Source organism: Ictalurus punctatus, chromosome 15 (genome assembly GCF_001660625.3).
Source record: "Ictalurus punctatus breed USDA103 chromosome 15, Coco_2.0, whole genome shotgun sequence".
NCBI classification, from domain to species: domain Eukaryota; kingdom Metazoa; phylum Chordata; class Actinopteri; order Siluriformes; family Ictaluridae; genus Ictalurus; species Ictalurus punctatus.
In genome coordinates this window covers 15,452,937-15,473,962 of record NC_030430.2, presented here as the reverse complement: position 1 = coordinate 15,473,962, position 21,026 = coordinate 15,452,937, and the positions used below count along the sequence as shown (strand labels likewise).

Genomic DNA, 21,026 nt, shown 5'->3' with positions numbered 1-21,026 from the left:
CCAGGCTGCTTTGACAGCGGCCTTCAGCTCGTCTGTATTGTTGGGTCTGGTGTGTCTCATAGATTCTCTATGGGGTTCAGGTCAGGTGAGTTGGCTGGCCAATCAAGCACAGTAATACCATGGTCAGCAAACCAGTTACTATTAGTTTTGGCACTGTGGGCAGGTGCCAAGTCCTGCTGGAAAAGGAAATCAGCATCTCCATAAAGCTTGTCAGCAGATGGAAGCATGAAGTGGTCTAAAATCTCCTGGTAGACGCTGCATTGACTCTCAACTTGAGAAAACACGTCACGACATGTCACCCCAAATCATTACTGACTGTGGAAATGTCACAATGGACTTCAAGCAACTTGGATTCTCTGCCTCTCCACTCTTCCTCCAGACTCTGGGACCTTGATTTCCAAAATAAATGCAAATTTACTTTCATCTTTCCCATGATTGTGGCTGTGTGTACTGAACCAGACTGAGAGATTACAGGCTCAGGAAACCTTTGCAGGTGTTTTGAGTTAATTCGTTGATTAGAGATCTTCTCAGGTCGACATTTCTGTATTATAAATTCTTTTATTCTAATATTTTGAGATACTGGATTTTTTTAATCATCAAGATTAAAACAAACAAAAAAAAAATCTTGAAATATTTCATGTTGTGTGTGAATATATGAAAGTTCCACTTTTTGAATTAAATTACGTGGGGAAAACGAACTTTTCCATGATATATATATATATATATATATATATATATATATATATATATATATATATATATATATATATATTTTTTTTTTTTTGAGATGCTCCTGTAGTGTAGGTGGCTGTAACGCTTCAACGCTTCAAGAACCTCCGTCTCGCCATCACTATGACAGTTCAGAGGATTGCAAAGTAATGGCTTTATCGCCATCTGCTGGACAGTAGCCTACTGTTTTGTTTTTGTTTTGAAAAGCAGTAGTACATCACTCCCTTCCCCTGTTCTAGCCGAGATTATGGTATGTTCCGTTACCAAGGTGCTTTGGCCCAAGCTCCTCACAAAGATATGTAGCAGGCCAGCACGAGCCTTCAATATTGACAGTCATAGCTAGCCAGATAACCGAATATTAATGTCTTTTTTTTAAGATGGAGGATTTTTTTTCTCCAGGATTTGACTATTACTGTTTGTATGCTAAATAGTTAAAAAATCCAAGAGTAACTTTTTTCCCCTAGCTAGCTAACGCGTTGCGCTCGGTTGTTAGAAGTGGTCAGCTGTAACAAGTTGGTTAGCTAGTTATTTAGCTAAATACTGCTAGCAGTGACCCATAAAAATGCCAAACAGAAGCGGTGGTTGCACACGAGTAGCGACGTGTGTGTGCTTTATACCTGAGTCTGTGGCTAACTAGGCGTTAAGCGTTAGTAACTTTCCGTTCTGTTAACGTCTACAAATCCTGTGAGTCCGATGAGCAACAGGTTTATCGTTGCACTAGTTAGTCGGTGTGCGGCGTGTGTGCAGGATTCGTAGCACTTTCCATAACGGAGTTTATGTGCCATATAGGGAAGGATGATTAGAAGAATATATGATCAGCTTGGCTTGGTTATTAAATACTGGAAACGACATGCTGGAGTGTACTTTCACTGCTGTGAGCTGATTTACAAGTGATGAGTGGACTGTTGTTGGACTTCAGCTGGCCATGGAGCAGAAACAGGTATAAAGTTTTATTTCTACACTTACAGCATAAGAAGTGTTTGAACAGCTTTGATTCTTTGTATGTAATGACCTTATAAGGAAACGACTTCCTCATGTGATCCTCAGATTGACATATTTATACACTTTTAGATGTGTTAAACAATATAATAATGGCACCTTTTGATTAAAATATGTAACTGACAGGTATTTCTTGTTGCACAAGTGTGTGCAGATTGATTGTTTAAACAATTAATAGCTCTGAATATGTCTAGTCTTGGTTTGAGTCCTGGGTTTCACCTGTGAAGACTGCATTTGTTGTTGAAAAGGATAAACCAACACGAAGACCAGAGAGCTGGCTATGGGTAAAAAGCAAACCATTTTGAAGCTGAGAAAAGAGGGAAAACTACTAAATGTGGAAGGTTTTAGACTGGCCAAGTCAATCACCAAACCTTAACCCAATTGAACTGAAGGGAGAAACCGCCTGAAACAAACAACTGAAAGAAGCTGCAGTGCAAGCTTAGAAAAGCATCACAAAAGAGGAATGCAACAGTTGATGTCAGTGGGTTGCCAGTTTGATGCAGTTATTGCAAGCAAGGGATACGCAACCAAATATTGTGTTATTTATTTTAAGGCTCTCTGCTCCTATACATTTGCTCACCTAAAAATTGGGTGGTCTGTCACCAGAGTTTTGTCCGGATTCAGTGTATATCATGTCATCGAATGCATGATATGTTGACTGACACATCGTGCTTAAAGCTTGTCTGCACCTGAAGTTTTGTATAACTTGACTCCAGAAGCTTGTGGAATGATTACCAAGAAGGTCTCAGCACTCTGAACTTATGGATCATGTATACTGGCCTAACAATATGTAGAATTTTTTTTTTGCACTTGGTGTTTTAAATAACCCAGGTCTCATGTACTCCTGCACTTCTTGTGAATAGTGGCTTGTAGGTGTGTGAACACACGTTTTTATATTTCTGATCAAGGATAAAACCGAGCTGAAGGAGCTCTTTATACGCTTGGAGAAGGATGGCATCCCACCTGAGGCCTCGGCAGACGAGCGTCAGTGCCACTTGTGGCGTCTGCTCCGGAACAACGAGGACAACCTAGCCTCAGCCACACAGGAGCTTCAGGCTCTCCGTGAACAGCAGGCCAGTGAGATGAAAGAGGTGTGTGTCCAGATGGCAGGCTCAGAAGCCAGTGTAAAGAATAGCTAATGATCAATTAATGATCCCTTCCTTCATCAACATTTTATCATGACTATATGGGCTTGGCTCTCAACAAAGTGAGTTGATCATGAGCTTTTGCTTTTACAGTCTTATGGTCTCACATGCTGTCAAGTGCCGCCACTGTCGGTTATTTTGGTTTTCTAATGTTCTGATGCATAACAGCCAAATATTCTGTAAGGATAATAAGGATAAGAAACGACTTTATTCATTCTTAAAGATTTAATAAAAATACCAGTAAAATACAAATTCTATTAAATGCTTTTATGTGGGACATCACAGCATTCCATTTACATAAAGCGCTTAAAACATTTACCCTACTTGGTCATCTTGTTCAAGCAAGTAACCTGTATAAGTAACTGAATGAAAAACAGAGCAAAATACTTACTTCAATTATAGGCGATCATCAAATTACATTCTAATGTCCAACTGAGTTTTTAATTCACGTTTTTTCGTTGCCTTATCAAAGAATATTTGGTACTTAAACTCTTATTAATGTTACTACTTTGCATTATATTGGCAGCTTTGGATGCATGATAAATGAATGACACAAAAAATGGAAATAAATGTTAAATGAGGCTCTCGTAAATTACTCTCCAGAGTAATAATTTTTCTGACTAGTGGGAATTCTGTGTCTTCTGTGGCTTTCTATTGTATTTGCTTTTTCTATTTTTCTATTTAAATGATTGTAAAATCAACAAAGCACTACAGATGCACAGTGCCACATTAACACTATTGTGTCTGCTGTGACTGTGCTTCATTATGAAGAGTGATTAACATTTAAGTGATTCCTTCCTTAATACACTTGACTATACATATAGTATATTTTCATCTGCTTGACCTTCTGTCATGCTGCTTCCTTCACACAACCGAGAGTCCTCACCATTCATGCCATTGAACAGCTCACATTTCGAAAAGAACAACAAGAGTAACAACATTGTCTACCACTTTTCAACGTTCACCTAAAAGCTGACCGAAAGATTAATTTGGGCTGTGGTGACTCAATGGTTAAGTCTCTGGGTTACTGACTAGAAGGTTGGAGTTTCAAGCACCAGCACCAGCAAACTGTCTCTGTGGAGCACTTGAGCATGCAACACATTCCAAAAAAGTTGGGACAGGGGCAATTTAGGACTAATAGCAATGTGACAAGTTGAAATAAGAAGGTGATGTGAAACAGGTGAGGCAATCGTCTGATCATAGTATATAAGGAGCCTCTTTAAAAAAAAAAAAAAAAAAAAGGCCTAGTCCTTCAAGAGCAACGATGGGTCGAGGCTCGCCAATCTGCCAACAGATGCGTCAGTGAATAATCCAACACTTTGAGAACAATATTCCCCAAAGACAAATCTGTATTTTTGGATTTTGAGCATTTCACCTTCTACACTGTATAATATAATAAAAAAAATTCAAGGAATCTAATCACATCTCTGTGCGTAAAGTGCAAGGCCGAAAACCACTTCTGAATGCGTGTGATTGCCGATCACTCAGACGTCACTGTCTTAAAAACCGTCATGAGTCTGTAATGGATATCCTGACGTGGACTCGGGAATACTTTGGTAAACCTTTTGTCAGTCAACACCATTTACCGCTGCATCCACAGATGCAAGTCAAGACTTTACTATGCAAAGCAGAAGCCACACATCAACACTGTCCAGAAGCGCCGCCGATTTCTCTGGGCTCGGTCTCATCTGAGATGGACAGCAGCACATTGAAATCGTGTTTTGTGGTCCGAGGAGTCAAGATTTCAAATAGTTTTTGTACAAAACAGCTGTCATGTTCTCCAAGACAAAGAGGAAAAGGACCATCCAAGCGACAAGTCTAGAAGCCTGTGTCTGTGATGGTATGGGGTGTGTCAGAGCCCATGGCATGGGTAACATGCACATCTGTGAGGTCACCATTAATGCAGAAATATTTGTACACATTTTAGGGCACGTAACTAACCCCTAAAACACCAACCCCACATAATCCTTTATAAAATAAACAATAATAAAAAAAAAACTTACTCTGGCTCTTGCATCTCTACTCTGCGCACTTTGTTTTTCTAGAACTCAATTTGAAAATCTTGTATAGTAGCGCTACGTGTATTGTTCTCTGCTTGATATATCGCTTTGCTTGTATTTCCTCATTTGTAAGTCGCTTTGGATAAATGCATTTGCTAAATGAATAAATGTAAATAAATGTAGGACAACATATGCTGCCATTCAGAGCAGGACAACGCCAAACCACATTCTGCCCAGATTACAAGCGCATGGTTGCGTAAGCAGAGAGTGTGAGTGCTAGCATGGCCTTCCTGCAGTCCTGACCCGCAACGAAGGCCCCGTACAGTTTGGTTCAGTTGCCAAATCTGGAAGAAGGAAACTACTACGGACAGTCAGGACTGCTGAGAAAATTATCGGTACCCCCCCCCCCTGCCCAACCTCCAAGAACTTTACACATCCAGAGTGAGAAAAAGGACCAAGAAAATCACTTATCCAGCCCACTTTCTCTTTGAACTATTGCCCTCTGGTCGGTGCTACAGTGCACTGAGCAGCAGAACACAAGAACAGCTTTTTCCCTCAGGCAATCTCCCACCTGCACAATTAAAACAGCCAACAGGGTCTGTTCATTGCCCATTTTAATGCAACAGTAATTTAATCCTTTAAAAATATTTATTATATTATATACCTCTGTACAGTCATTCCACTTTCATTGCACATAACTGTGCATCTGTAATAGCATATCTGAACATACATAATCCTGTCTATTTTTGCTATGTCTTTAGTATTGTATTTTATTGTTCATTTTTATATTATCTATTTTTTTCTACACTTGAAGCTTCTGTCACCATGACAGATTCTAATTCTGATTCTGATTCTAATCCTGTGTGCAGAGAATAAAGACACCACCAACATGGTTAAGAGACATTAACAGGGGTGTTTGTGTGATACAGGTAGAGAGTTATGTCGAGCATATTCGAAACATGCTTGAGGAGCGTGAGTGTCTGACAGCTGAATATGAACGGGACAATGAACAGCTCCGTGCTGAGCTTGAGCAAATAAAGCACCAGCAAGGTAAGGCTTCTTAAATGCTGTACATGAAGGTTTTCATTCATCCAAGTAATTATGAATGCCTGCTAGTATTATGTAAAGTTGTTTGGACTTGATTACATGATAAACTTGATTACATAATAATTCCCATAATGGAACCAACAAATTTGAGGTTTTAGTTCATTGTACACAGCTTGAGTGGTGAGCAGAACTGTCACGTGACTGCAATGAAAGCAACTGCATCCTCATTTTAGCGCACAGCGATGTCTCTTTGTCTGAGTGGATGTTTGGATAACTTATACCAACTCCATGAAATTACTGTCAAAAAGGCTGATGAAGAATTTCCTTTCATCGATGATGATATGATTTGAATCTTTTTTTTTTTTTTAAATAAAAAATATGATTTTAAGGATGTTCATCAATGCACTAAAGTGTCAGTATTATTTATATACATGTTGTTCTAAAGAACATTTTTGGGCTTACATGGTTTTGAAATATTATTAAAATTTATATTCAATCTAAGGGTCAGTGGAAAAAGCACATTTTATGGTGCTAACTCTTCCAGTACTTTGTGGACATTAATCAGGCCAAGTCTATAGACTTGTACCTGCTGTAATCAAAAAGACTGTTCACAATATGCTCATACTCACCATCCTTTCAAAACACTTACCACTGTTGTCTCTAGCTTGCTCTTCAGGGATCTAAATCATCATATTTCTGTAAAGCTGCTTTATCTCTCTCTCTCTTTCTCTCTATCTATCTATAATATGTACTTAAAAGCTCTATACAGATAAAATTGAATTCAGTTGAATAGTCTCCTAAGCTTCCAAGTTGTTCTCTCCTCATAAACATGGCATGGCTGTTTCAGTGTTTTTCATTAGATTACTCAAGCTTTCTGAAAAGAAATCCTTCTGGATGTTTTTTTTTTGTTTTTTAAGAGTGCCAATATAAAGAGGTGATGGAGATGCTGGAGCAGGAAGGCCTCGCTGAAATCAGTAACAGCAGTTCCAGTGAGCAGGTGGCTTACCTGCTAGTAGAACGAGTCACCTTGCTGGAGAGGCTGGAGGCCGCAGAGAGGAAGCTCGATACTCAGACACTCACAGGCAACCTTCGAGAGGTCCACCTACAGGTACCAGACCAGAACGAAACAGAGAGCGTCACACACTTTGACCTAAATTTTTATCGTAGATAGTGCCCATCAGTGGCGTCTTAGTAGTTAGCATGTTTGCCTCGCACCTCCAGGGTTGGGAATTCGATTCCTGCCTCCACCCTGTGTGCGTGGAGTTTGCATGTTTCAGGGATTTCCTCCAGGTACTCCGGTTTCCTCCAATAGTCCAAAGACTAGCATCTCTAAATTGTCTGTAGTGTGTAAATGGGTGTGTGAGTGTGGTTGGGATGGTCTCCAGGCTCCCCAGGTGTTTAAGTCAATCGTTAACTCTATTTGCTGAATTAAATTAACTGCTGTCTTGTATGGAAACTAGGAGGAACTGGACCACATCCGGCACACACTGGAGGAGGAGCTCAGGCAGCAAAAGGAAATGATGCGGCTCACTAAAGAGAGTATGAGCAAGGTGAGAACATATCTATGCATTTTCCATGCTTGGCTATTTTCTATTAAACTTTCAGTCATGAACAGAAATGTAACTCTTTTTGTCAGTAAATCTGAGAAATCTGGCAACTTCATGACTCTACATCCTTAATTTTATTCCCAAGGGAAAAGAATCTACAGATCAGAGCCCATGGAGGAAGCTTTTTGGTGTGCACAAGGCAACAAAAATGGCACAGAGCCTCCCTCTTGTATGTTCCCATGACTGCCGTATTTGCTCTCTCCTTGAGCTGTAATTATGAGCAGGAATGTGTATTCTTTCAGCTATGCATACCTTGCTCAGTTGACCCCCCTCCCCCTAAATTTACTGAATGTATGCAGCTTCTGGCATGTCTTCCTGTGTCTAACCACTGGGATGTGATGTTACAGAGGTTGTTGTCTCTTTAATGGTTTTCATTGGCTGTGTTTATATTTGCTAAGATCCTTTTGGCCCAGTTGCATATTTAGAATGTGCTTCCATGAACCTAAACTCATGCATGTCAGATACGGCATTAGCGTCAACATCACCATGTCAACTAAAAGCTTGTGAGTCCTGTAAGAATCTGTCAAATAGTTAATATTAGCTGGGCATGTTAAGCAAGTGTTCACTTGCCTTGCTCATGCTCACAAGACCGACACTCACAGCACCCACAATGTTGGTCAAACACGCAGACGATTCATATTGTAAAAGCTGTCAAAGATTACCGTGGTGATTATTCCTCTATTTAAGGGTTTATTGTATGGATTGTACTTGTTTTGTTGGATACTAATTTTAGTCAGCTTGGCATCATATGAGGCATATACATGATTGTTTTTGTTCCATTTGAGCAGTTGGGTAGATTATTAACATAAAATTAGGCTGCATGTAAACAGATATAGCTGGTGTATGGGCCAGCAGTGGCTGTTTTTGGCTCTGCTCACACTAAAGCATGTTCTCCATTCAGCTTCACTCAAGCTCCTCAGTGTGGCAGATGCATGGTGAGCACAAGCATGGATGCTGGCCTGACTCCTACCATCCACATCCTCAAGACTGAAAGAGCTTTACTCAGTGAGCTCTAAAAGTAATTTTGTTTTCTTTCAGGCCCAAAGTGTAGAACTGGAGCAGGAGCGCACAGAGAGGAAGAAGCTGGAGAGGGATCTCGAAGAGGCATCCTGCAGACTCACTATGGCTCATCAGGAGATACGCCACCTAACTGACGAGCTAGATCTGGCTCGGAAAGCCCAGAACGCTTGTGGTAAGTGCATCACAAAGAGGCACAAGTGATGGATGATCTAGTTTTACTTACCGGTGATTATTGTTAGTTCATACCGTTTATTAATATCTATTGTTATTGTAAATGTGTAAATGATTCAGTGCATTTATGATAGGCCCTGACCTGCAGACAACTGGAGTGGAAGTGGCACTGCTAAAACAGGAAGTAGAACAGTTAAAGCAGTGTGGTAAGAACTGTCTAAAAGTTCTGATAACTTTGATGCTCTAAACAAACATTGATGTATTATCTCCTTGTACAGTGACCTTGAGTTTAGGAAAGGCTCTTTTATAAAAATAAAACTTAATAATAATAATAATATTTGTTTCTAAAAAAAGTAAATCTTTGGCAGATATGGTGGAGCTGCAAAAGGCAAAGGAACACAATGAGAGACTTGACACAGAGATTCGGGCACTGAGGGATAGAGTACGCTCCTTGGATTCCGAGAGGAAGACTCTTTTGAAAATGGTGGGTTATATTACGTGAGAGCTACGTTTCAAAGGTTGCTTAGAAACCTTTCTTACCACAATAACCTCTTATTAAGAACAGAATAGACATTAGCATCACGCTAATGGGTTTTATTTCTCCACAGATTGAGAATTTTAAAATCTATCCCAATTCCGGAGGCAAATCTGCAACGGACCATGAATCTCCTCAATCTGTACAGGTGAATTACAATAAATTGGCTTTTTACTAACAGTAACAACAGATGCATTTTTAACCGTTACCTAATGCAATGCTTGACAATTATTTTATTTTTTTTATATTTGAAAAAGCTAGCCATATTGCTGTACTACTAAACATGTAATATGTGTGCTAGGTTGATGGAAATGCCAATCCTTCAGAACTGTCAGCTACACTATTAAATGATGAAAAGGATCAACTCCATAAAAGGTAATAATAATACTAATTTAATTTTATTTGATTTAATTGTTTAATTGATGGGCAGCTTGTAATTTTCTGAGCTGTTTACCTGTGTGGTGAATTACATTAAGTAGAAAACAGTAATAATCCCTTTGCTTCCTCCCAATTAATCCCAGCCTGTCTGTTGAAAGTATTTATAATTCATTACCTCTTAAGGAAAAGTGCAGAGCTCTGTTATGGCTATGAGCAGAGCTACTTTACACGCCTGAAAATGTAAGCAAAGAATACTAGGAAACTAGCAGGGTTCATTGCATGGCAGTAATGTGGGTCAATATTAATGCTGTTTATTATAGCTCTGGAAACACTCATTATAACACATTTATTATAGCTTTCATAAACGGAACCTTAAACATTTTCCACTAATTGATGGGACATCTGCTTAAGTCAAATTTACACACTCTGACCAGACATGAGTTTGACTGTACAGATAGGCCAAAGATAAATTTTATGAATTGTTTGTGGATTTGTGTACTACTTATTTTATGATCTTATTTGATTGTAAACAACTTTGATCATGTGTTTGTCTGTGTTTGTGAGCAGGTGTCAAAGAGAGTCTGAGGATAAGGACTGCCGTCTTCGGGAGCTCGAGAGGAGGCTGCAGAAGCAGCAGCAGGAGCACGAGGAGCTGGTGGAGAGGAACGAGGAACTAGAGGCACTGCTTGGAGAGGCACAGAACAAAGCCAAAGAGGAGCGAGAGTGCCATGAGTGTGAAATGGACAGCTTGCAAAGAAAGGTCAGAAATCACAGTGCTGAGAGAATGCCTTATTCCTTAACTAATTTAATCAAGTTTATTTTTAGTTTGATTTTCACAGAAAGTGAAAATGAAGATTGTCTTTGCAGATTAAAAATATAGAGGCAGAGTTAAATGCAAAGAGTGCCTATGAGAAGGGACCTGTGGAGAAGTGTGACCAGACTAAAGAGACTGCCTCAGAGGTAGCTGCACTCAGTTTGACTTCATGACCACATATTTGATTTATGATTGTACTATACATACTAATGCCAAAACTCGGTAGTGTCAGGAAGGCATGAATGGCTATCACATGATAATCACATGACTTTGCACCTTGATGTTGTTTGGCCCAAAGCAAGAAAGAAGAGAATAAAGAAATATATAAATATAAAACCTTTTTTTGGACTTTCACACTAAACTTTTACACTCTTTCCATAGGTAAGTCTCCCTTAACAGCCCCCCCCCCCCTTTTTTTTGTTGTTGTTGTTGTATCCACAACAGTTGCATTCGCATATCTGGTATCCATAGTCTTTCTTAGTGACAGGACAATCGAGGATTAAAATGTTTAGTGTGCACATGGCATTAGTTAAGACGCTGTGTTTATTTTAATTATGTAATATCTTTGATTCCAAAGCTACAAGGTGCTATTCAAGAGAGGCTGACATTTCTTGAGGGTCGGCTTGCCGAGGAGAAGGACTGGAGGAAACAGTTAGAAGTGGACTTGGTAGTGGCCCAGACTTCTCTGAAAAAAGAGAAACAGGTAATGCACTCAAAATAAGCCTTCATTAGAAGCAAAAAAAACCGAACATTTATATTGTATTGGTATTGTTTAAGTACCTCCAACATTGTTATAGAGTGCCTATACAGTATATAAGTAAAATAATACTCCATAATTTTTTTATGCACATGTTTTGCATAAATGTTTAATGACTAACCCAATATTGTCCTTCAGCTTACATTATAAGAAAGTTTTTAATAAACGGTGAACTTCTGTCATTATTTTTTTTTTAAATGGAGCATGTTGAAATTGTCTGAGAGACTCTCGCATACATTAAAGTTACAGTAGAAATTAGGGAAAAAATGCTGGAGTATTATATTACTTTAAAGAGGACACTGATTTCTATTTAGAATATGGACTGCTTGTCCTCAGGCATTGCAGAGAGAGCATGAGGAGCTGAAGAAATTGCGCATAGAGGTGCAGAGCTTACAGGCTGAGTGTCAGCAAGGGAAATCCCTCAACATGAGCCTCACACAGATAAAGGGAGAAAAGGGAATTTTGGAAGAAAAGGTGATTTCAGTATGTTGACTAATAACTGATTTATCAATTAAATATCAGCCTGTTTACAGAAAACCATATACAGATAATCTGGAATGTCCTAAATGATTCAATTGTACCTGACATGTGGCTTTTAATTGCATGTCATGTTTTAGATCGCCCAGTTGGAGCGTGCTCAGTCACGGCTGCAGGACGACCTGGCACAGCACACAGAGGGCAGCAGAGTGCAGGAGGACCTGAGAGAGAGCAGGGAGCAGGTGACACAGCTTAATGCTCTAGTTGAACATCTCCGATCAGAGCTATGTAAACTGGAGAGAGAACACAGCACACTGAGGTAAGGAGCATTATAAGATATAAACTGTTAACTTAAAAGGATCTAAAAGTACACAATATACACCAGTTTACAGTGAAGGAGTTAAATGTGCATTTGGCACTTGATTTATAACCATTTTGTCTAGTGTGTGGAATAAATTATAATTATGTAGCTAAACTTGGTGTCTAAGTCACAGCTCACTTTGATTGATGCAAGCATGTATAAAATGAGAGATGTATATTTTTACTTAAATCTATACAATAAAAGAGAGTACTACAGAGGTGGATGTGTTGTGTGTTAGGAATGAGCTGGTGGAGAAGCGAAGGCAGGTGATGGAGCTGCAGGCTGAGCTGAGTATCAGAGCCCAGGAGAGGCTGCAAGCCGAGGGTCAGGCGGAGCGGCTTGGTCTGGAACTGCAGCTCAAGAAAGAACAGCTCCATGCTGTCAGGCAGGAGAGCACACGTGACCCTAATCCCAAATCTTCTATGGGAAAGGATGACGAGCTCAGCCAGGCAAGACTCTTAATTCACTGACTGAGCTGAGGATGCCACATTGCCTTGCTAGCGTGGAGTTATTTGAACACAGTATGACCATTATAGCAGGCATTATTGGTAGATTTATTACATTTACATTTTTCAGCAATGGTTGTCTTAATTTGTGGAAGGACCTCTGGGATTTGGTGGTTCATTTGAGAAGCTTGCATAGAAGGGATGACCTTTGGTCAGTTACTGTGTTAGCCTTATGCTAATGTTTATGTTTTACTTTGCCAGGTGGCATGTGTGAAATCAGTGACGAGTACGATGCACACCACCGTGGAGCAGGAGAGACTTTTTGCTAGTCAGTATCAGATGGCCCTGCAGGCTCAGATCAGTGAAGCCCAGGCCCGGGTCAAGGTCAGCACACATACACAGTCACATTGCATAGGCACTAGTAACACCTTACTGTGTTGTGGATAGATCTGCTCTAAACTGTCTTGGAGTGCTACTTTAGAGCAATACTAGTGCAGTATTGTACTTGTATTTTAATCCTGTTTTGATTTCAGTTCTGTATCTGTTCCCAGGCTCAGGACTCTGTCCTGCAGCAGAAGGGTGAGGAAAACAAGCAGCTGAAGCAGGACCTGCAGAGGACCCAGCACCTCTTTACGTCAGCTGAACGAGAGCTACGTTACGAGAGGGAGAAAAATCTCGACCTTAAGAGACATAATGCACTCTTGGACCAAGAGAAGATCAAGGTAGTTTGAAAAGGAATTGATTGTGTATATACAGTATGATTGCTTATATAATAATATGTTTGTGAAATATTTACTTACAGACAGGACAGTGTTGTCAGTATGTCTCAGTGTTTTCTAATTTTGGACAGTAATATTCACAGTTTTATGGAAATGTAATATAAAATGACGTGGGAGGAACTGTGAAGAATGTAGTTTTACAAACATAAATCAGATGTTTTTTTAATGTAAACACTATGAAACAAACAAAAGAACAAATCCACAAAAATCCATTTATACTAACAACTAAGAAGTGCAAAATAGCTGTGTTAAAAACTAACATTTATTAGACAGCTTTCCATCTGCTTTGTTTCTCACACAGATTAGAACAAGCTAATATGTGGTTTTACTGTGTAGTACTTGAAAATGATGATTGATCCATATTGGTTCAAGGGATGTGTGGTTATTGTGGCTAATTGTGGGTGTGCGTCTGTATGCTCATATATTTTCTTTGACCTAATTTTGAAGGCAAAATACAATATAAAAAAATCCATTTTGCACCTGAAACCTATATCTGCATTTCTGCTTTTGGTGGTGTGCTGAGCTGAAATGTGCTAAGGTAACAGTTCTGTGGTGTTTAGCTCTGTGCAGAGCTGAAGCAGGCTCAGGCCAAACTGGCACAGCTGGAGACCAGTGCAGCAGCACAGGCAGCAGAGCTGGAGCAGTTGCAGCAGAGAACCAGGGAGCTGCACCTGGAACTGGCCAGGAACAGCCAGAACAGACAGAGCAGCAGTAGCCTCCGGGAGGAGCTCAGTGCTGAGAGAGCACGGGTTATTGCTGCTGACAAGAAGGTTAGTGCTGAGGGATAATAATTATAGGGGTACAGACAAATGGTCTTCACTTATATAGTGCTTTTTTAACCTTTAGCGGTTCTATGAAGTTCTTTGCACTGTCATTCACCCATTATCACACACACACACACACACACAAATGCACCATTGGTAGCAGAGATGCAATGCAAGGCTTTCGATCGTGAGCAACTTGGGGTTCAGTGTTCAGCCGCCCCCACAAAGCCAGTAAGCACAAATCAGCATTAAATGTGAAGGGAGTTTGCTGCAAACATCTCTAATCAAAGGTCATGTTCCAACATCTCGTTTGATGGCAGATTTCCACTGTAGTTGGCTACAATTACAGCTTTGGGCTTGCTAAGACCAATCAATCATCTCTTGAATGTGACAGCCTATTTGAGTATTGTTGCTGACCATGTGCATCCTTCATGGCCACAATTTAGGCATCTTCTAATGGCTACTTCCAGCATGATAATACACCATGTCACAAAGCAAAAGTCGTTTCTATCTGGCTTCATAAACATGACAACGAGTTCAATGTTCTTCACTGTCCTTCCCAGTCACCGGACCTGAATTTTATAGAACACGTTTGGGATGTGGTAGAACGGGAGATTTAAAGCATGAAAGTGCACCTGAAAAATCTTCAGGAATTGCGTAATGCATTCACGTCAACATGGACCAGAATCTCAAAGGATTGTTTCCAACATCTTCTGGAATCCATGCCATGAATTATTCACTCTGTTTTGAGAGAAAAGGAAGGCCTTATTCAGTATTAGTATAGTTTTCCTAATGTGCTCAATGATTGTATGCTGGCTTGCCTTCTTTATTTTTGTTCATATTTAGTATTTTATTTAGTTAATGCTATTAATATGAAACAACTAGGTTTCACAGAATTTGTGTGTTTAACGAAAATACACAAACTATTTAAACTTGGCAGTGTAATCCTTATTTAAAACTGTATAGATCTCATCGTGATTTGTCATTTGAAACCAGTCAGTTGAGGCTTACATTAGTTAGCTTACTTATGCATAAATTTACACACATTCAGGAGCACGTTAAGGCAAACTAATGTTTTTTTTTCTGACATTACAGGATTTTCATGAATATTAAATTTCTTGAGAAAATCCCCATACGAATGATTTTTAAATAAATCTGTTCATATCCAGCTCAATAATTAAGCCCCAATGATCGCAAAAGTTTTAGTTACCTCAACAGCTGAAACACTTTATTCAGCATTCAATTTGTATATGTGGAGTATTTGTCATAAACAGATACTGTCATCATTTGTATTCTGATTTAAATATAATTGTAACTGAGCCACAGGTCTACCAGAATTTAGGTCTTACTTTAAAAAGGGGTCTTGTAGTGGTGATATACTGTAGATTTACATTTGGTAAAATGTTGTTATCTGAAACAAATTTTTGTAGCCTTGCATAAATATGTACTATATGCTATGCTTGTTTAAAGGTGTTGGAGCTCCAGCAGCAATTGAAAAATGCTCTGCATCAGTTGCGTCTGGAGGAGGCCAGAGCTGGAGAGACCAGCAAGTTGGAGAGAGACACCAGAGACATGTCTGATAACTTGTCTGCCCTCCGAACTAAACTGCAGGAAGAAAAGCTCCAGAGGTGAGCTCACTAGCTGACACAACATAACACCTTCATGTTCATAAAGGGCTTGAGTGTAAATACCTAATCACAATTGGATACGTCAGTAAGTGTTAAGACACTGGAGTCTGTGTGCTTCACAACATGCTTATAAGTTATCCCTGTTGTTTTGTTGATAGGAAGTTAGTGGAGCAGAGGACAGAAGAGCTGCAACAGCAGGTGCGCTCTCTGCGTACAAAAGAGGCCACCCTCAGTCGCGCTAACTCCGAGCTCTCCCACCGCTTCCAGCAGATGGAGACACAGCTGGAGGTGCTGCAGAGCGAGCTGAGCTCTGCCAATGAGCAGGTATGGTTATTATTTTTTTAGAAGCTTGATTGTTATTTTAGGCTTTTTGAGGCACAGGGCCATCACTATGGTGTTGCAGAGAAGAGAGACGTAATGAGGCAGACCTAACAGGCTGACAGCTTGGTGAAGCTGGCTGCTGTAAATCCCTGCATGGTGTGATCTGTAAATCAAGTTATTTTAGTCACAGTAGTTCATGCTGTTGTTTGGTATATCCTACAGCTGATCCTCAGTCAGAAGAGTTGCCATAAACTGGAGGAGCAGCTCATTTCCTCACAGCAGGAGTCAGAAAGACTGCAGGAGGAGTTACAGAATATTCTTCAGCAGCTTGATACCAACATTAGGTAGGGAATTCATAAACAAGCATCATGTATGTTTATACACTGTATGCCCAAAGGTTTGTGGACACATGACCTTCACATCTATATCTGCTTTTTGAATAGTCCATTCCAGATTTAGTCCCCTTTTGCAGTTATAATAAGCTCCACTCTTCTAGGAAGGCCATTCCACTAGATTTTGGAGCATGGCTGTGGGGATTTGCTCATTCAGCCACAAGAGCATTAGTGTTCCAGTTCATCCCAAAGGTGTTCACTGGGGTTGAGGTCAGGTCTCTGTGCAGAAAGTAAACTGTTTTGAATTGTTTGCTCTTTTGTAGGCGATACAATGAAAAACATTTTGAACATAAAACCAAGCTACGCAGAGCAAAGCAGTTGTTCATGAAGGCAACCACCCAGCGAGATATGAAGATCCAGAAGCTAGAGAATGATTTAGCACTTGCAGCGAGTCTGTCTGAAAAAGTGAGACATATTTTTATTCTCATATTCTGAAATCTAAATATTCAAAATATAAGCACAGAAATCTGACAACTTTTATAACATTTTGGAAAGGAAAAGGACTGGATTAAGACTGTGACTGAGGAGAATGAGCAGCTCCTGCTGGAGCGGCGAGAGCTGCTGAGGAGGATGACCGAGGCTGAGGAGATGGGCACCAACGGAATACGAACAGCTACGGACACGCAGCAGAGGTTTGAATGGATCTTTTATGCCGCACAGTACTCTAATATAAACTTCTAAAGATCCATGGTAAAGATCTCATCTCTCTTTCTCAGGGTGAAGTTCTTGGAGTTGGAGAATAAGCAGCTTCAGGACAAAACCCTGAAGCTGGCTAACCAAATCGGAGTTTTAGAACGTGCCCTGAGAAATCTTCAATCAGTGTGTAATGCTGAGGTAAAGATAAATGAATAGTGGTGTTTTATAAATGTCAATGTCCAACATAAAATGGTTGGAATGCATTGGGCAAGTTAAATTAGCCTATGTAAGCATGTATAAAAATGTATTCATATTTATATTTCTATAACAGGAGGTAAAGAAGTTCTTTCCCTCTGCTACTCTTCCTGATGGCCTCTTGCAGACATCAAGGTATGTTTTTATTAAAAAAAAAAAAAACATATAGGAAAATGGTAGATGCCACATTAGCTGCTGTTTCTAAATACTGTGAAATCAATGTGTACGCTACATTTCAAGGGCCGAAATTTCATTGCAAGGCATTTAAAATCTTTGCTGGGATTTTTTGTGGTGTTTTTACACTTTACATCGAAATGTTGTACAGTACACCACCATTTTGGAAGAAAATGTTGGTCTACACCTAAATAAGTTAACTTAACTTGGAAAGTGCACCCAATGAGGCATCTACCTTTTCATATTTAAGTAGAAACCACCTTCAATCGGAATCTTTATCATTAGAAATTGTGCCATCTTGTGTTGATATTTTTATGAAGTCCAAAGCTGGGGCTCCATGACTCGTGGGGACTATTGGATGCCATCTGCAGGGTTAAAGTGAGTGAGCACTTCAAAAGCCTAGAGTCGTCTCTCTCTTTGCCTACCTCTCAACCATCGGAGATTGGCTACCTGAATGTGAGCTCCTCCATGGCTCCCAATGTCACCCAGCATGAGGAGGAGAACCACAGCATCTCCAGTGAAGATGCCTGAGGAAATCGCACCTTATCATCAAGATTGCCAACTATCTCCAGATTTATAGCCAGTCTGTAGTAATTGTAACTGGGTCAGAAGTTGCCTGATCAGAGATTAAAAAGACATTTTTACTCGAGGCAAGTAACAAGAAATTGCTCCTTACCAATCAGTTCAGTGTTGGCTGCCTTGCTCTGATACTGTTCTGTTTTGTTAAAAATGCGGTAAGATTTCACTGTGGCATCGAAGAGAGTGAATCTGAGGGCGAGTACAGGATGACTAAGACCTGCCTTTTCGCATCAGTTTTGTAGATGATTCACTTTTTCTTCAGAAATGCTTCCTTACACCCCAATACGTGGGTTGATACTGTACAGTGCTTTTAGACGAAATCATACCTAATTGGTAGCCAGATTATAGTAAACAATGTCACTGTGACTGAAGCAATCATTATCATTTTTTGTTTTTGTTTTTGTAATATAGAACATTCACTCTTAATTTTACTCAGGGTCATTACCACTCAGCTGAGTTTATTGCCTTTGCCACTCGTATTATGTAGAGGTCCCCAATCCAGTTCTTGAGGACTCCAGATATTCCAGATAGCCATGAAGCTGAGCCATGTGGTCAAAATTAAACAGCCACTCACCTGACATTCCTGTGTTCAGTGATGGGAAATGTCAAAGAAAACAGATTGTAATTCTCCACGTAACTGCTTATTGACTACACAGGTGGAGGACATGGCAAACTGGATCAACAAATAATGCATTATAAAATGTTCGGTGTTTTGAAACATTCAAAAGCAATATACTTCATTTGATATCAAGGCCAAAGCACAAATGACAGCCTTATATATGCTTGGAGAAAAGGTAAGAAACAATTTTTGTGGTGCAGCTGTTACATGCCATGTGTTTTATATGTTTTTACATTGGTAGTCCACAAAGGAGACATGATATTTCACATGAGATTTAAAACAAGAGGGATTCGCTGAAGCACTTTTAATGTCAAACGGTACATTGTGAATGTTTACAATTGAAAAAACCCTATTGTATGTTTGGGATCCAGGTGAAATCTGGTACAAAACACTCAACATTTTAGGAACAAGGGGTAACTGGGATCTACAGTGCCCTCCACTAATATTGGCACCCTTGGTAAATATGGGCAAAGAAGGCTGTGAAAAATGGTCTATTGTTGAACCTTTTGATCTTTTGTTAAAAAAAATTCACAAAAATACTCTGCTGTCATGGATATCAAAGAATTGCAAACAAAACACAGGTTTATAAAAAAAACAAAAAACAACAATCTTTAAGTATAGGTGTGCACCAATTATTGGCAACCTTTTAGTCAATATTCTGTGCTACCTCCCTTTGCCAAGATAACAGCTCTGAGTCTTCTCCTATAATGCCTGATGGCACGGGATCTGAGACCATTCCTCCATACAGAATCTCTCCAGATTCTTCAAATTTCGAGGTCCATGCTGGTGTTCTCTCCTCTTCGGTTCACCCCACAGGTTATCTATGTCAGGAGACTGGGATGGCATTGACAGGACCTTGATTTTGTGTGCAGTAAACCATTTCTGTGTTGATTGTGATGTACGTTTTGGATCGTTGACCTGCTGGAAGATCCAACCATTGCCCATTTTAAGCTTTCTGGCAGAGGCAGTCAGGTTTTCATTTACTATCTGTTGATATTTGATAGTCCATGATGTCATGCATCCTAACAAAATGTCCAGGTCTTCTGGCAGAAAAACAGCGCAAAACATTAAACAGCCACTACCATATTTGACTGTGGGCATGAGGTACTTTTCCATATGGCTACCTTTCTGTGTGCACCAAAACCACATCTGGTGTTTATTGCCAAAAATTTCTATTTTGGTTTCATCTGACCAGAGAACCCGATCCCATTTGAAGTTCCAGTAGTGTCTGCAAACTGAAGACGCTTGAGTTTGTTTTTGGATGAGAGTAGACGCTTTTTTCTTGAAACCCTTCCAAACAACTTGTGGTGTTGTAGGTGACTCCGGATTGTAGTTTTGGAGACTTTCTGACCCCAAGTTGTGTTATGTTGCAATTGTTTAATATCCATGAGTATTTTTGTGAATGTTTTGAACAAAAGGTTAAACAATAAAGGCAATTTTTCACAGCCTTCTTTGCTCAAATTTACCAAGAGTGCCAATATATTAGTGGAAGGCAGTGTGTGTGATTTCCTTTCATATTCTCATATTCTTCATTAACCTGCCATCTATTCATGGTTGATGTTAAGTTGATGGTCTTGTACTTAACCTGCTCTCTTAGACCAAAAATGGTGCACATGTATGTGAGCTCCCTGGCCTTTGCCATGGTTCATGACACTGACTATGACACATGGAATTTCATGCCGCAGATTTTATCTTATTTAAAGTCAGACCTTGTTTTTATTTAATACACGTTAGAACTGAGGGTACTGAAAGTGAAACTGAGTAGTGTATTCTTCAACACAATAGTATGTTAATAATTACTTCAAAGCCTTGTGCTGGTGGCTGATGTATTGCACTAAAATGATGTTGCTTATTGTACATCATCGTCTCCAGTCTTATATTAAGAGCCTTACAGTGTTGTTTGGTATATACGAAATGAGGTACATGGATATTGATCTTTTTTTTTTTTTTTTTTTAAGTTGTGATGTATTATTTCCTTCATTATAATCACCTGAGGAACAAAAATCAATATCCTGCATGTTTTGAAAATATTGAATGCTCATGGCATTTATTATACTCCTCTGTTGAACAACTGAGCACACGTGTATTTTCTTATTAAACAGTGATTATATTTTCATTGTTGTACAGTTCTTTGGTTTTTCAGAGGATAGAACAGCATATTCAGTTCAAATACATAAACTATAAACAAACTATAAACCAGCAATTCACACAACGTAGATGTTAAGACCATAAACAAGTACCAAAAATTACCTTTAAAAAAAAAAAAAAAAAATTTTGCTCCAACCAAAGTGTGCATCTATTGAGTGTGCATCTGTTGAGCACAAGCACAAATGTCACATTTATTTGACTGTCAGTACAAAGAACATGCATGTAGATACTTATGCATCACATGC

General features: G+C 39.5%; 1 protein-coding gene across 4 annotated transcripts; it reads left to right on the top strand.

The window, feature by feature from the left end:
- The first annotated feature begins 972 nt into the window (after positions 1-972).
- ccdc30 (coiled-coil domain containing 30) lies at positions 973-20,749 on the top strand. 4 transcript variants are annotated; one of them, XM_017487658.3, is made up of 28 exons: positions 973-1,669; positions 2,637-2,819; positions 5,803-5,923; positions 6,838-7,028; positions 7,381-7,470; positions 7,613-7,696; positions 8,566-8,719; positions 8,853-8,924; positions 9,087-9,202; positions 9,327-9,401; positions 9,555-9,628; positions 10,199-10,391; positions 10,499-10,591; positions 11,023-11,148; positions 11,539-11,676; positions 11,820-11,998; positions 12,279-12,489; positions 12,748-12,870; positions 13,038-13,208; positions 13,826-14,035; positions 15,500-15,657; positions 15,816-15,981; positions 16,201-16,322; positions 16,634-16,775; positions 16,866-17,002; positions 17,087-17,204; positions 17,338-17,396; positions 17,721-17,802. In XM_017487658.3, exons 1-28 carry the CDS (start codon positions 1,655-1,657, stop codon positions 17,740-17,742), a joined length of 3,543 nt encoding a protein of 1,180 aa, XP_017343147.2. In that variant the 5' UTR covers positions 973-1,654; the 3' UTR covers positions 17,743-17,802. The 4 variants fall into 4 exon arrangements, with proteins under 4 accessions (XP_017343147.2, XP_017343144.2, XP_017343146.2 ...); XM_017487655.3 differs by having other exon boundaries at positions 974-1,669; positions 17,756-20,749; XM_017487657.3 differs by lacking the exon at positions 2,637-2,819 and having other exon boundaries at positions 974-1,669; positions 17,756-20,749.
- The last annotated feature ends 277 nt before the right edge of the window (positions 20,750-21,026 follow it).